The sequence below is a fragment of the Poecilia mexicana genome, unplaced genomic scaffold (assembly GCF_051168715.1).
Source record: "Poecilia mexicana isolate PSO_F unplaced genomic scaffold, ASM5116871v1 scaffold_11, whole genome shotgun sequence".
Classification (NCBI taxonomy): domain Eukaryota; kingdom Metazoa; phylum Chordata; class Actinopteri; order Cyprinodontiformes; family Poeciliidae; genus Poecilia; species Poecilia mexicana.
The window spans coordinates 21238149-21253492 of NW_028263380.1; the positions used below are offsets into that span (position 1 = coordinate 21238149).

At 39.5% G+C, this 15344-nt stretch overlaps 1 protein-coding gene and 1 long non-coding RNA gene across 4 annotated transcripts; both read right to left on the minus strand.

Annotated features, from left to right (window-relative positions):
* Nucleotides 1-517: 517 nt before the first annotated feature.
* On the minus strand, nt 518-12895 carry cart4 (cocaine- and amphetamine-regulated transcript 4). Its single transcript, XM_088009912.1, has 3 exons — nt 12621-12895; nt 1375-1458; nt 518-727 (listed from the first exon to the last, which is right to left on the minus strand). Exons 1-3 carry the CDS (start codon nt 12750-12752, stop codon nt 620-622), a joined length of 324 nt encoding a protein of 107 aa, XP_087866038.1. The 5' UTR covers nt 12753-12895; the 3' UTR covers nt 518-619.
* Nucleotides 5186-9743, minus strand: LOC148156524 (uncharacterized). 3 transcript variants are annotated; one of them, XR_015764661.1, is made up of 4 exons: nt 8032-9743; nt 6928-7021; nt 6197-6352; nt 5186-5406 (listed from the first exon to the last, which is right to left on the minus strand). It is a non-coding gene; the product is annotated as an uncharacterized LOC148156524 (long non-coding RNA). The 3 variants fall into 3 exon arrangements; XR_015764660.1 differs by having other exon boundaries at nt 7810-9743; XR_015764659.1 differs by having other exon boundaries at nt 6928-9737.
* Nucleotides 12896-15344: the final 2449 nt, after the last annotated feature.

A 15344-nucleotide genomic window follows, 5' to 3' on the forward strand; every position in this document is an offset into this window, starting at 1 on the left:
CAGATCTTCATCTGCATGTAAATTTAAATTACATTTTAATATGACACAAAGCAGTGAAGAAAAGCAGAGGTCTTTGTACTGAGCTCTGTGGTACACCACCATTTATTTAATTGCAAAAACGATAAAGATTCACAGACAAAAACATACAAATAGGCAGATAAAGAATAACATCTGTTTCAAATAACTTTATATACCAGAGGACAAACAGTAAACTTTAAGTAAACATTGAATTTCAGATACTTTAAAAATAATTTACAACAGAGAAAGACAAACAACCTGAACTAAATGTTTACGTCTGTGCTTCAAGAATAAATACAATAATCCACATTTATGTGTTAAAGACATATTTCAAATTTATCTGACAACAAAAGTTTGTGTTTGACTCATCAGGTGAATAAATTAGAAAATCATAAAATCTTTTCCGTAACACAGCTTTGTGAAAAATCTTTACTAACAAAAACAAATTAATCTGAATTACAGACAAACTTTAAATCAAAAACACTGAGACGAACAGGAGAGAGAGAGTCAGTGCGTTCTTCTATCTGTGAGGACCGGGTCCGTTTGACCCGATTATAGATTAACGATTAGATTTCACTTCCTCACAGGATAAAAGTAACGATCAGTAGCAGCGCAGGAAGAAGGTGTTGCAGGCCGTTCCCCTCAGGCAGTCGCAGAGTCGGCCAATCCGAGGTCCGTGTTTCATCGCACAGCGCTCGCCCACGTCGCACTGACAGGACACACAGCAGGCTCAATTTAATCTGATTTAGTCCGATTTAATCTGATTTAATCTGATTTGTCATTTTATTGAGTTAATTAAAGCAGAGCTTCAACACCAGGATTTCCTGTGTTTTTAGTGTTTGGTGCAAACAGATTGCAGACATTGTTAGAAAGAAAAATTAATTAGACAAGACGATACACTGGATTTCCTCCTGATAATTAATTAGACCAATAGACATGGTGGCTTTAAAACTAAAGGGGAAATTATTCTTTTTGTCACTGAAGCTTCTGTTAAATACATTTCAATCTTTTTAGTTTATAAAAAATATGAATTGTTTTGAGACTTTTTTACTATATTGGCCAACATGCATAAAATGATATCTACCCATGTTTTTCATATAAATGTAATATTTGTTCTCAAATCTGTGTTTTTGTGACTTTTTGTATTTGTGTATTCATGAACTTTGAACCAACTCGATGCTGCACAAATAAATCTGATTGATATTTTGATTAATAAAATCACATTTCTCGCCTCAGAAAATAACAGAACATCAAACCCAGTTTTGGTTGAAGCCAACAGTGGTTGTGCTCAGTGATTCTGATGTTGGCGGCAGCAGCTGCCGTGTGCGGTTCGAAAGCCGTCAGTCATGTTCTCACCCTGGGGATGACGCTGGCCTTCTTCTCCACGGAGAGGCCGACTCTGCTGTCAGCTTCGTCCAGGAGACCCTGCAGAGCTTCAGCCTGCTCACGCAAACCAGACACAGACACGCCGTCAGCGACACAAATAAGACGTTCACACAAATAAGACGTTCACACCTGTCTGACAGTTTCTGGCCACATGGCGGCTCGGTGAGTCTGTCGGCAGGACAACTCTGCTAACGGAGGCTTTTACAGTCATTTTGTTATATTTCTTTATATTACGCTTCGTTTGGACAATTTTTATTTATTTTCCAACTTAATAACACAAAAATTGTTATAGTTTTAATGTGTGTAATTAAATACTACAGTTAGAAGTAGTAGTAGTAGTAGTAGTAGTAGTAGTTGTTAACTGCTAACTAGCTGCTAACTAGCTAATTTTCATTTTCTAAGAGATGGAGTTAATAGTTAACTTAACTGCTGGAAACTTGCATGTTAAAATTGTAGCTACTAGTTAGCAATTAGCTGCCAGAACTGTGAACAGCTTAACATTTAGCCAGATGCTAACGCTATGCCAGAGTTAGCAGTTAACTCAATTTAACTGCTAACTCTTAGCCAACTGCTAGAGTTTGTAGTTTGTTTCAGAAATGATTAACTGCTAACAAACTCACAGTTACGTGTTTACATTAGAGGCTAAATACCAACAGAAAATTGTCTTTTTATGATGTAAAGCACTTTGAACTGCCAGGTTGCTGAAATGTGCTGAAATGTGCTGAATAAACCTGATTGATTGATTGATTGATTGATTGATTGATTGATTGATTGATTGATTGATTGATTGATTGTAATTCTTCTCCCCAAGTTATTTAGCTCAAGCTCACTGCTAACACTTAACATGCAAACAGTTACATACTTGAATTACTAGTTAGTTTAGCTACTAATGAGCTAACTGACAAATCACCAGAATTAGCAGTTATCTTAACCTGAAGTTGACAGTTTGCTTAATAAATTAACTGCTAACAAGCTAACAGTTACCTAAGCTAACTACCACCTCCAAGACTTAAAAATGGAAACTTAACTAGATAGCAGATGTTTTAAGCTAATAACTGACTCCCTGCTAACTGCTGGAGCTGACAGTTTGCTTAATAAACTGCTAGCTCCTAACAAGCTAGCAACAGCTTGAGGTAACTGCTAGCGAGCTAACTAATAACTCAAACTACAAGAGGCTGGCTGTAATGGCTAAAACTCAAGAGTAAACCGTAAACTGTTTGTTTGAAATATTTTATTTTAATAAACAAACATTAAATCTACCATTTCCATCCCTTTAGGATTAATATTTATTTGACATCGCTAAGGCTTAGCTTTTCCAAATATGACGCACTTTAAAAGTGAAAATCTGTTCTTGTTTGTCAATCGATATTCTTTTTCTTATTTGGTGTTAAATAAAGAAGATAAATTTGCATTAAACCAAATGAATTCATTTCTGTGGAACCTGTTGATGTTTGAATTTAGTTAATGCAGATAAAATATTAGTTGATTTAAGAGACTTGATAGAAAATTGTAGTAAAGTAACATGATTTGTTTAAGTTGAGTGAGAATAAAAAGAAAATTAAGATAACTGAAAGTACATGTATTTTGTCAAACTAACACAGAAAATATATTTAATTTATCTAAGTTCTGTTTTATCTACCTCCCAGCCAGCATACCCATGTGGGCCCCATATGGGATAAAAGTGGGCTGCCAATATGGGCCCCAAATGGGTTTGTCCGCGGGTTCCATGGTGGCCCCACATGGGTTTGCCCAGTTAGATTTAAATGGGTGCTGACTGGGTTTTGAGTGGGGCCCAGATGGGTAACTTACATGAGGCCCATCTGGGCCCCACTTGGGAGCTTTCATTAATTTTTACCTGGGCCCCAACTGGGTCTAAACTGGGCTAGAATATGGGTACCAAGTGGGTTTGTCCACGGGTTCCATGGTGGCCCCATATGGGTTTGCCCAGGTAATTTAAATGGGTGCTGACTGGGTTTTGAGTGGGGCCCAGATGGGTAACTTACATGAGGCCCATCTGGGCCCCACTTGGGAGCTTTCATTAATTTTTACCTGGGCCCCAACTGGGTCTAAACTGGGCTAGAATATGGGTACCAAGTGGGTTTGTCCGCGGGTTCCATGGTGGCCCCACATGGGTTTGCCCAGTTAGATTTAAATGGGTGCTGACTGGGTTTTGAGTGGGGCCCATATGGGTAACTTACATGAGGCCCATCTGGGCCCCACTTGGGAGCTTTCATTAATTTTTACCTGGGCCCCAACTGGGTCTAAACTGGGCTAGAATATGGGTACCAAGTGGGTTTGTCCGCGGGTTCCATGGTGGCCCCACATGGGTTTGCCCAGGTAATTTAAATGGGTGCTGACTGGGTTTTGAGTGGGGCCCAGATGGGTAACTTACATGAGGCCCATCTGGGCCCCACTTGGGAGCTTTCATTAATTTTTACCTGGGCCCCAACTGGGTCTAAACTGGGCTAGAATATGGGTACCAAGTGGGTTTGTCCACGGGTTCCATGGTGGCCCCACATGGGTTTGCCCAGGTAATTTAAATGGGTGCTGACTGGGTTTTGAGTGGGGCCCAGATGGGTAACTTACATGAGGCCCATCTGGGCCCCACTTGGGAGCTTTCATTAATTTTTACCTGGGCCCCAACTGGGTCTAAACTGGGCTAGAATATGGGTACCAAGTGGGTTTGTCCACGGGTTCCATGGTGGCCCCATATGGATTTGCCCAGGTAGATTTAAATGGGTGCTGACTGGGTTTTCAGTGGGGCCCAGATGGGTAACTTACATGAGGCCCATCTTGGCCCCACTTGGGAGCTTTCATTTTTACCTGGGCCCCAACTGGGTCTAAACTGGGCTAGAATATGGGCACCAAGTGGGTTTGTCCACGGGTTCCATGGTGGCCCCACATGGGTTTGCCCAGGTAGATTTAAATGGGTGCTGACTGGGTTTTCAGTGGGGCCCAGATGGGTAACTTACATGAGGCCCATCTTGGCCCCACTTGGGAGCTTTCATTTTTACCTGGGCCCCAACTGGGTCTAAACTGGGCTAGAATATGGGTACCAAGTGGGTTTGTCCACGGGTTCCATGGTGGCCCCACATGGGTTTGCCCAGGTAGATTTAAATGGGTGCTGACTGGGTTTTCAGTGGGGCCCAGATGCCTCATTCCAGTAGGAACAATGGGGTCTTTCTCACCTAACCTGAAAGTGAATTACATTAATAGATATACAATCTTAATCAACAAACCAAAGTATTAAAATGCTTTAGCACAAAACCTGCATTAAAGAAAAAGAGATGAAAAATGTCTTTTGGTCAAGGTTTTTATTTGGTAATTTAAAATATTCAGTTTTTTTAACTCGTCAATTATAAGAGCTTTATTAACACAGAGCAAATGATGCCACAAGAAATGCACTGGCAAAAGAAATCTACAAAATTATTCATATGGCAGATTTGAAAATAACAGAAACTAGTTTAATATAACAAATGTATAAACATAGATCTATATGTAGATATATAATTATCTATATAACTAGATTTCTAGCTATGTAAATATATATTTATCTCTATATATATAGATCTATATATCTAGTTATATTTCTAAATAACTATATCTTGTTATCTAGATAACTATGCATCTAGTTATGTAAATATGTATAGATACATAAATGTATATAGATCTATATCTAGATATGCAACTATATAGATAGATCTGTACATCTATATATAAATACATATAAATATATATCAACACACACACACACACACCTACATAGCTCTTTCACACTACATTTTTGTCAAATATTTTTAATAACCTATATGCCACACTTGAAAGCTCTCATACATCATTGTAACTGTCCATCTTGGAACCTGCCCACCTGAGTCTGAGCTGGCTCTAGTCGCTCTAACTTTTCTATTTCCACCTCTGTCCGGGGCTCCAGTAACCCACTTCGAGTGCCTTTTCCGTATCTTTGTGTGATTCCGTGGATGGATCCATTTCTTTTAAGTGCCCCTAAAAAACAAGCAAAGGTAGAAATTGCATTAGTGTTTTACTTTTAGTACAATGTAACATTAATGAAATGTGCATCTCTTCCCCTTCAAGGGGCAGAAATGCTTGCAGGGATCTGCCAAAATCAAAGCACTCTGGAGTCATTATTATTATGTACATAGAGGTGTGCAGATCGATCAGCAATCATAATCGGTTAATTTCCGTGAAAATGTGTTTGATTGGTGATCGCTGATCACGGCCTCTTGTTGCAGATCACCTGTATCTCATTCGCAGCCTGTGTGTGCAGCTGATCTACTCTTTCCGTCACACTGCGCAGACTTTTTAATTTTGCCAGATAACATGTTATCATTTATACCTAAAGTGAAAAAATAACAGCCAATCCAGATGATCGGCAGAGATGGGCCCCATGGGTGATCGGTATCAGAATTGGAAGCAAAAAACCTGATCGGAGCATCCCTAGTACACACACTATATTCTTATTGTAAATTTAAAATATATTAATGTATATAAATCAACTACTGACATAAAGGTTCTATCATGGTCTTGTATATTTTGTTAATACTGTTTGAAATGCAAACAATATTACCTTCAAATTTTGTCAGCAATCAAATCTTTAAGTTCTTGAGAGCACAGTGAAAGAATACTATGTGAATTAAACCAAAAATTGAAGTCTCAGTTTTTAATCTTAAGAAAAAAAAAAAAAAAAAGATTACTAAAAATGAACAAAAGGCATAAGACAACCAAAATTAACAAATGTTCAAGAAAAAACGTGAATATAAAAACTGATCTTTACCATACAAAACATCAGAGACGCAGGTCCCGGAACTTGTTTCCTATGTCGGCCAAACAGGTTGAACTGGAGGGCCAATTCAGGGGACATGAGGAATCGCACAGCTTGTTGTACTGCATCATCTAAGGACCCTCCTCCAATTTCTGCAACCATGACAACCTTAAGTATAATGACAATTACAAGACAACATTTTAAAATCAGGACACATGATACATTTAGTTTTTATTAATTGATTTGTTATAAGCTATATATTGTTTCACACATATATAGTTTATAAGCTTACTTTTTATACATGAACAAAATGCCAATTGTTAATGTCTGTATCAATTTAAGTCAATAAATTTTGAAGGATTAGAAGGAAAAAGTAAAGCAAGGAGAACCAAATGGGTAAAAGAACTGAGAGCAGCTCAAATGACAACCAGGGAGACAGAAGATCTAGAGCAGTGGTTCTTAACCTTTTTTGAGGTACCGAACCCCCCAGTTTCATATGCGCATTCACCGAACCCCCCCCCCCTCCTTGCCCCATCCCTGCGCTCCTCCGCAGCACTGATTGGCTAAGCAATGTAACGTGATCCTCCGCAGCAAATGATGGCAAAGCGGCGCATCACGACTTTACACAAGTTTTTTTTCCCTCCGCGGCAGAGGCTCCGCCGAACCCCTGGGGTTCAATCGAACCCAGGTTAAGAACCACTGATCTAGAGTTGTGTGTTACAGAAGTCCCTGTTCCACGTTACCTTCTACGTCGCTTTTCTGGAATATCATTATCTCTTTGAAGATCTGATGTCACTTCTGCCCTTGCAAGCCTTCTTCACGCTTCTCCATAGTAGTCTGTAGAAAATAATTTTTTAAAAAGTATTAAAACATTGGTAAATCTAAAGCTCCCATTTGCATTGACCAAACAAATGGCTAGTTGAGACCTAAACACCCACTTGTCATGTTTTTTGCAGTCAAACGATGACAGAATAAAACGCTTTAAAATGTCACTTACACAATAAAACAAACATGATTTTAAAATATTTACTACTATGCCTTCATTCTATTTACAAAAAAGCTTTTATGCCAAATATACTGAAACCACATGGGCCCCATTTCGTGTTGCCCATTTCTGTCCCATTCTCAGTTAGCCCACAATAATGCTGAATACAGTCTACATTTAGCCCAAATGGGCTGACAATATGGGTCCCATTTTAGGTTAAACATATGGGCCTCCTGTAGTTAGCCCAGACAAAACCCATGCCCATTCATCATTACCTATCTAGCCCATAACGACACGATTCAATGCAGTTTCATGAAGAAAAAAATATAATAATAATTAAAAATGCACAATTAATGGATCCCAGCTATGCATGCTGGCTTAATTGGCTGCGAGAAAGATTGTTAAAAACCCATGTACACAGAATGAAAGCGAAGTAGTTACTCTTTATAAATAATGTAAGTGGTTTTATCGTGTCAAGGTACTTTAAAAGCAACCTCCGCTAGCAACGTAGATTCATTAGTGAACCGATTTTATTCTGCCGCGTTGGCGCTCAAATTTACCGGTGAATGGCGCCGCAGCGTATTTGAAAATGATCTGGCCCAGAACAGTTTGAAATCGCTCTGCATCCAAATATTCTTACCTCAATAATGGCAGATGACTTATTGTGTGTGTTTTAACAATATAAAAAAAATCACCTAAAAGAAAAACAAAAAAAAAAGCCAAAAAAAAGAAGAAACAACTAATTAGGTCTTTCGGGGTACTCCGGTCATCCGAACCATTACGAGCAACAAATGTTTTAACTAGCGATTTAAAATCTCTCCCTAAAATTTGACACAGACAAAACAGACAGAAGTGTACTTACAGATTCTTTAGTAGAAGGCCAGCGAACCTGCAGACTCCGCGCCAACGGACTGATGGGACTACGTTTGATTTTGAAACCGCATATCCATCCGCAGTTAACAATTGTACGTTCTCCAAGAAACACGAGATTAATTTTGAGAGTAATACATCGGTTTAACAAATGTAAAACCGATGTAGCACTCACAAATTTTCTCAATAAAAATAAATAAATATAGTCGTCCTTATTCAAATGTGTTTTGGAACTACTTTCTTTAGTGGATGTGTAAAGTATCTACTTCAATTCACCAACCTTTATTGGCAACGGTGCCAGAGAAAAAATGAACAAAAAGGTTAAAAAGATTATTGAAAAAAGATTAAAAGATATAAAAAATAATCATTAATAGAAATGTTTAGTTTTTTTATTTTATTTATGCTGACAACTTGGAAAATGTTTACAGATGAAAAAACAGATGCTAAAAATTTTACTCTTGTCTTTCTCACTTGAGTTTTGTTTGAATTCATTTTCTAAACATTTTGTAATATTTTTCACGATGATCTGATCTGAACTATTTCTCCAAATAAGAATTAAGTCCTTCTGTGAAAAAGCTGCAATGAACACTTTGGATGTCTGAACATCCTATTGATAATAAAATAAAATTAAATTACATTTAAAAAAAGAAGCAAGGACAAAAGTCCACTCTGAACCATTACCTATTTTGAGTGAGCAGCAGAAGATTATGCATATTTAACAGATAATGTCACAAAAATGTTAGGACATCTGGACTGTTCTAGTGTAAAATAATAAAAAGTAAAATGCTAGGACTTCAAAGTGTAGCTTGAACAATACTGAACTGGTTTAAAAAATAAAGCATTGAAGCATATTTTGGTCTTCTGGAACCCTAGTGTAATGTCGGTTTTAGTAAATGAGCCAGACACAGAAATCATGTAGTGAGCATGGTTCAAATACAATAACTCTTTATGACCTCCAAGACGAGGTAACCATCCAAGGAGAGCTTTTCATTTTGTAGAAAGCTTATACAATTGCTTCAACAATTTACCTTTTATCAGCTCCAATACAGGCCAACTGAGTAACAATTTCCTTAGCTAAAGGCCATCAATCTGACATCTCATAATTTTTTTCAAAGTTTTTATAATCTTGCTCTTGCAGCTTTTGCTTTTGACATATAGTAAAAAGTTTAAAAGTGACAGGGTAACCACATTGTCTAATCAGATTTAAAAAAAATTTTCCCATTACCCCACATGAAAAAGGATTTAGGTCTACATTTTCCTGCCCAGGTCTAACCCATGTATGGTCAGCCCATGCTTATGTCATGTGGGTTCAGTGTGGTCAGCCCACATGGGCTTCCCATGTTGGGCCCATGATACTGAAACTACATGGGCCCCACATAGTGTTGCCCATTTTTGCCCCATCCCCAGTTAGCCCACATAAAAAAGGAATGGGGCCTACATACGCATGCCCAGGTCCAACCCATGTACGGTCAGCCCATACTTATCTCATGTGGGTTCAGTGTGGTCAGCCCACATGGGCTTCCCATGTTGGGCCCATGATACTGAAACTACATGGGCCCCACATAGTGTTGCCCATTTTTGCCCCATCCCCAGTTAGCCCACATAAAAATGGAATGGGGCCTACATATGTATGCCCAGGCCCAACCCATGTACAGTCAGCCCGTGCTTATGTCATGTGGGTTCAATGCAGTCAGCCCATATGGGTCCCACATAGTGTTGCCCACTTCTGCCCCATCCCCAGTTAGCCCACATAAAAAAGGAATGGGGCCTACATAGGCATGCCCAGGTCCAACCCATGTACGGTCAGCCCATACTTATCTCATGTGGGTTCAGTGTGGTCAGCCCACATGGGCTTCCCATGTTGGGCCCGTGATACTGAAACTACATGGGCCCCACATAGTGTTGCCCACTTCTGCCCCATCCCCAGTTAGCCCACATAAAAAAGGAATGGGGCCTACATACGCATGCCCAGGTCCAACCCATGTACGGTCAGCCCATACTTATCTCATGTGGGTTCAGTGTGGTCAGCCCACATGGGCTTCCCATGTTGGGCCCGTGATACCGAAACTACATGGGCCCCACATAGTGTTGCCCACTTCTGCCCCATCCCCAGTTAGCCCACATAAAAAAGGAATGGGGCCTACATAGGCATGCCCAGGTCCAACCCATGTACGGTCAGCCCATACTTATCTCATGTGGGTTCAGTGTGGTCAGCCCAAATGGGCTTCCCATGTTGGGCCCGTGATACCGAAACTACATGGGCCCCACATAGTGTTGCCCACTTCTGCCCCATCCCCAGTTAGCCCACATAAAAAAGGAATGGGGCCTACATACGCATGCCCAGGTCCAACCCATGTACGGTCAGCCCATACTTATCTCATGTGGGTTCAATGTGGTCAGCCCACATGGGCTTCCCATGTTGGGCCCGTGATACTGAAACTACATGGGCCCCACATAGTGTTGCCCACTTCTGCCCCATCCCCAGTTAGCCCACATAAAAAAGGAATGGGGCCTACATACGCATGCCCAGGTCCAACCCATGTACGGTCAGCCCATACTTATCTCATGTGGGTTCAGTGTGGTCAGCCCACATGGGCTTCCCATGTTGGGCCCATGATACTGAAACTACATGGGCCCCACATAGTGTTGCCCACTTCTGCCCCATCCCCAGTTAGCCCACATAAAAAAGGAATGGGGCCTACATAGGCATGCCCAGGTCCAACCCATGTACGGTCAGCCCATACTTATCTCATGTGGGTTCAGTGTGGTCAGCCCACATGGGCTTCCCATGTTGGGCCCGTGATACCGAAACTACATGGGCCCCACATAGTGTTGCCCACTTCTGCCCCATCCCCAGTTAGCCCACATAAAAAAGGAATGGGGCCTACATAGGCATGCCCAGGTCCAACCCATGTACGGTCAGCCCATACTTATCTCATGTGGGTTCAGTGTGGTCAGCCCAAATGGGCTTCCCATGTTGGGCCCGTGATACCGAAACTACATGGGCCCCACATAATGTTGCCCACTTCTGCCCCATCCCCAGTTAGCCCACATAAAAAAGGAATGGGGCCTACATACGCATGCCCAGGTCCAACCCATGTACGGTCAGCCCATACTTATCTCATGTGGGTTCAATGTGGTCAGCCCACATGGGCTTCCCATGTTGGGCCCGTGATACTGAAACTACATGGGCCCCACATAGTGTTGCCCACTTCTGCCCCATCCCCAGTTAGCCCACATAAAAAAGGAATGGGGCCTACATAGGCATGCCCAGGTCCAACCCATGTACGGTCAGCCCATACTTATCTCATGTGGGTTCAATGTGGTCAGCCCACATGGGCTTCCCATGTTGGGCCCGTGATACCGAAACTACATGGGCCCCACATAGTGTTGCCCACTTCTGCCCCATTCACAGTTAGCCCACATTAATGCTGAATGAGGCCCATATGTTTAGCCCAAATGGGCCAGCCCAAGTGGGCCCCATTTTAGGTTACCATATCGGTCCCATACAGTTAGCCCAGATAAAACCCATGCCCACTCATAACCCATGTAGCCCACATCAAACCCAAGTGGGGCCCACCTATCCATGCTGGCTGGGCTGAAGTTATTTTCAGTAGGTTTAGAAAATGTAACATAAACAAATAAAGAAAACGTGAGTGAAATAGTGAGCAGTTCATACAGAAAGACGTGTTTTCCCTATAAATGATGACCTGAATAAAACGGTAAAATAAACTAAACCATAGTGGGATTTTGTTTTCCTCTCAGTGTCTCTGAGTTTTCCTGCGTCATCCGAACGCACCACCATGACCTTTTGATGACATTTCCTGACCTTATCGTCAGCATTGATTAAATGTTTCTGAAACTAATAAACCACCAGTTTTAAATCTTGGTCCTGAATCTTTATGATCTTTCATGCAGTTCAGCTTTTTGAACATAAAATAAGTTAATTGTGTTTTTAAACCTCCTGATATCCTGAAATAATCAAATATTTAGCACCAATTTCAAATTCTGTAACTACGTTCATGCAAATTTTTATTTATTATTGACTATTGATATTATGTTTAGTGATTTTATCTAAAGTCACTGTTTTACCATTTTGTCACAGTTATTTACTTTAAATTTATTGATTTTATTTCATATTTACCTCCATTTTTCATTGGAATAACAGAATCCTCCATTTTCTCTTTTATTTATTTTAATTTTTACATTTGACAGCTGATTATTTAGAAAGTTTTTACAGTTTCTTGTGTAATTTGAACTTAAACATACATTATTTTGTCTTTTTTAATAATTAAATATAATAAACAATAATTTTAACATAATTTTACTCAGAATAAGCCTGAATGTTTTCATAAATGCTGTATTTATGTACATGTTGCACTAAATATCACTGGCAGCTTGAAATCAACATCATTTACTTTAAAAGGTTTTGCTACAATAAACTGGAGCTTCAATATTTACTTATATTTTATTATATCATCAATATGTATCAGTGGATTTGACTTTTTCTACTAAAACAACTTTATTGAACTCTGATGCACATTTATAATTATAAAACCTCCTGGTGAGGGAAACACTCACCAGTTCAAATCCAAAGGTCGGCTCATCCGGTGCCGCCGGCAGCTGACCCTCAGTTGACCTTTCACCCTGACAAATGGATGACATCACTGACAGGAAGATGGATAGGTAGACGACCGCTCGCAGGCTCTCCATCTCCAGAGTGGGAACACCTAAAAAAATCAAAAACTGAAATGAAAACCATCAAACTACCAAACTACCGAACTTTTAAATAAGGCAGAAATTTACTTTAAATGTGGAAAATAATTAAAAACTGATGAGAAAAATGTTCGATTTCCTCGTCTGCGGCTCCGCTGTGGTTATCGGTGTTTCCGTCTTCAAGTTTTCTGCGTGAGCTCCAGCTTCTCCCGCTCCTTTATTTATACCGCCTCTTCCTTCTCCTCTTCCTCTTTCTCCTCTTCTTCCTCCTCATCTTCCTCCTCCTCTTCCTCGTCTGCTGCTCCTCACTCAGATTATTCATGTATTCGGCTCATCAGATAAACCGTGACCCTGTGTTGTCCTGTGATTGATGGTCTGCAGCTTTTCTGAGTTACCATTAAACACCTTGATCTGATGTATATGTGGAGGTCAAAGGTCAGCTGATGACGAGAACCAGCAGAAATGGCTCAGCTGAAACATTTCTGTGTTGATTTGTTCATAAGACGTGGAGGCCACCTGAGTTTTACTGAGAATGTTCTGATATTTTAAAGCGCTCACTGTACTCCAAAACCAAGCCCACAGCATCATAGCTCCTTCACCGTGCTTTGTAAAAAAATTTTAAGTGTTTGTTGCTGAAAAGTTCAATCATACACTGCAAAAACACAAAATATTACCAAGTATTTCTGTCTAGTTTCTTGCGTAAATATCTTACTTCACTTTAAATAAGTCAAAATTAATCTACAAGTGACTTTTCAATAAAATATAGAAGCTTGTTTTAAGTGAATAATTCCTTATTATTGATTTGAAAAAGTGCTAGTTCCACAGGCATTTTATTTAATATATAACATGGGAAAAATTTATTTTTATAAGTGAAACCCAGTTCCAGTGGAACTAGAACTGGGTTGCTAGGTAACAGGCTGGGCATGGCTGGGGTTGCTAGGTAACAGGCTGGGCATGGCTGGGGTTGCTAGGTAAAGGCTCACTGCCCCTTGCCAGTGGAACTAGAACTTTTTATTAATTTTAAGCTCTAATTTTAAGCTCTACAAGCTCTTATTTTACTGGAAGGTGTTTAGTTTTGTCTTATTTAAAGTGTATTAAAATATTTTTACTAGAAACTCGGCCAGGAGCTTTCTATGACTATTTATTTTATTTTTGATTTTTTTGTGTGTGTAATTTATGTTTTTGTTTTGGTGAGAATTGATCTGTGTGGGTAATTCTGTCTTTTATTTCTACTCTTATTTGGTTTCTTTAATTACCAATAAATTAATTATTGTAATTATTAATGTTTTTGTTGCTATTGTTACTTTTATTTGTAATCTTTTGGTTATTTTCTGTCTCTGTTGATCAGTTTTATGTTTTTTCTCCATCTATTTGTTCATCACAATGCTTTTTTGCCTCTTGTAGTTGTTTTTCATGGTTTGCTGTTTTACGTGTCATTTCACCGGATCTGAACTGCATTATTGAAGTTATTTTGTCACTTTAAATGTTTCTAGACCATAATTAAACTCTGATGAAGTTGTTTTTTTGTGTGTGTGTGAAAATGGTTGAAAAAGATTAATTAAAAGCTGTAGTAATCCTCTGAGGGATCGGTCTAATACCTGGAAATGACCAGAGACATCCCTCTGTCTCCACCTGCTCATTAAACAAAGGCAGCAGGTCAAAGGTCAGCAGCCTCAGGAGTTTCTGTTTATCATACGAATCAATGGAGTCGCGTCCTGCTAACAGCAGCTGGTTCGATCCGGCTCCCCTCGGGTCAGCTCTGAGCTTAATAATGACGCAGGAGGAAAAGCTTTGTGCCCTTTTCTTGGTCTGATTTGCATCGTGCTGCGACCTGCAGCTCGGCTGCTCCGGTCTCTGCTTTCATCTCGGCTTTCATTAACGGCTAAATGTCATGGCGGCTCCTATCTCAGCTGTTGCACATCCGACGGCGCGTCCAGAGAAAGACGAACCGAAACATTCAGCTTAAGGCAAAAATAACAGCATTAAACACGGGGAGTTCACTCTAGATTAAATGGAAACAACATCTTGAATCTGCATTTCTGGAGCAGCGATTTGTAACTTTCACTTTTAAAGAAAAATGTTTTAAAAGTGACAGAAAACCGACTGACTGTCAGCGGATTGAACAAACAACAGATTCAGTGAGGAAACCCAACAAAATGTCATAAGCCTGAGAAAAAAGCAAAAGATTTGAACAAGAACAACAATCTTGTTCGAAAACTCAAAGTAAATGTTTGATTTGCTCTCGTCCGTATAAAAGGCCCACAATGAAAACTTTCTCATATGTAAGTTATTTTTAGGCTTTCAGTTTAAAGATGTACAGATTATGATGGTTAGTTTGACTCTGCATCAAAAATGACCAAAAGACAAGATTATTTATACAGATTAACACTAAAATGTTGAGAATTTTAACTCTAAATTAGTGAAAAATTAGTTGCTAAAAAATTCTGATTTTAATTCACAATCTTAAACTTTAATTTTTGAATTTTCACTTTTCTCACAAAATTTAGATTTTAATCTGAGATTTTTTTTTATTTCTCCACAAAATCCCAAATTTAATCTCAGAATTTATTTTCTACATTTTTTTCTCAG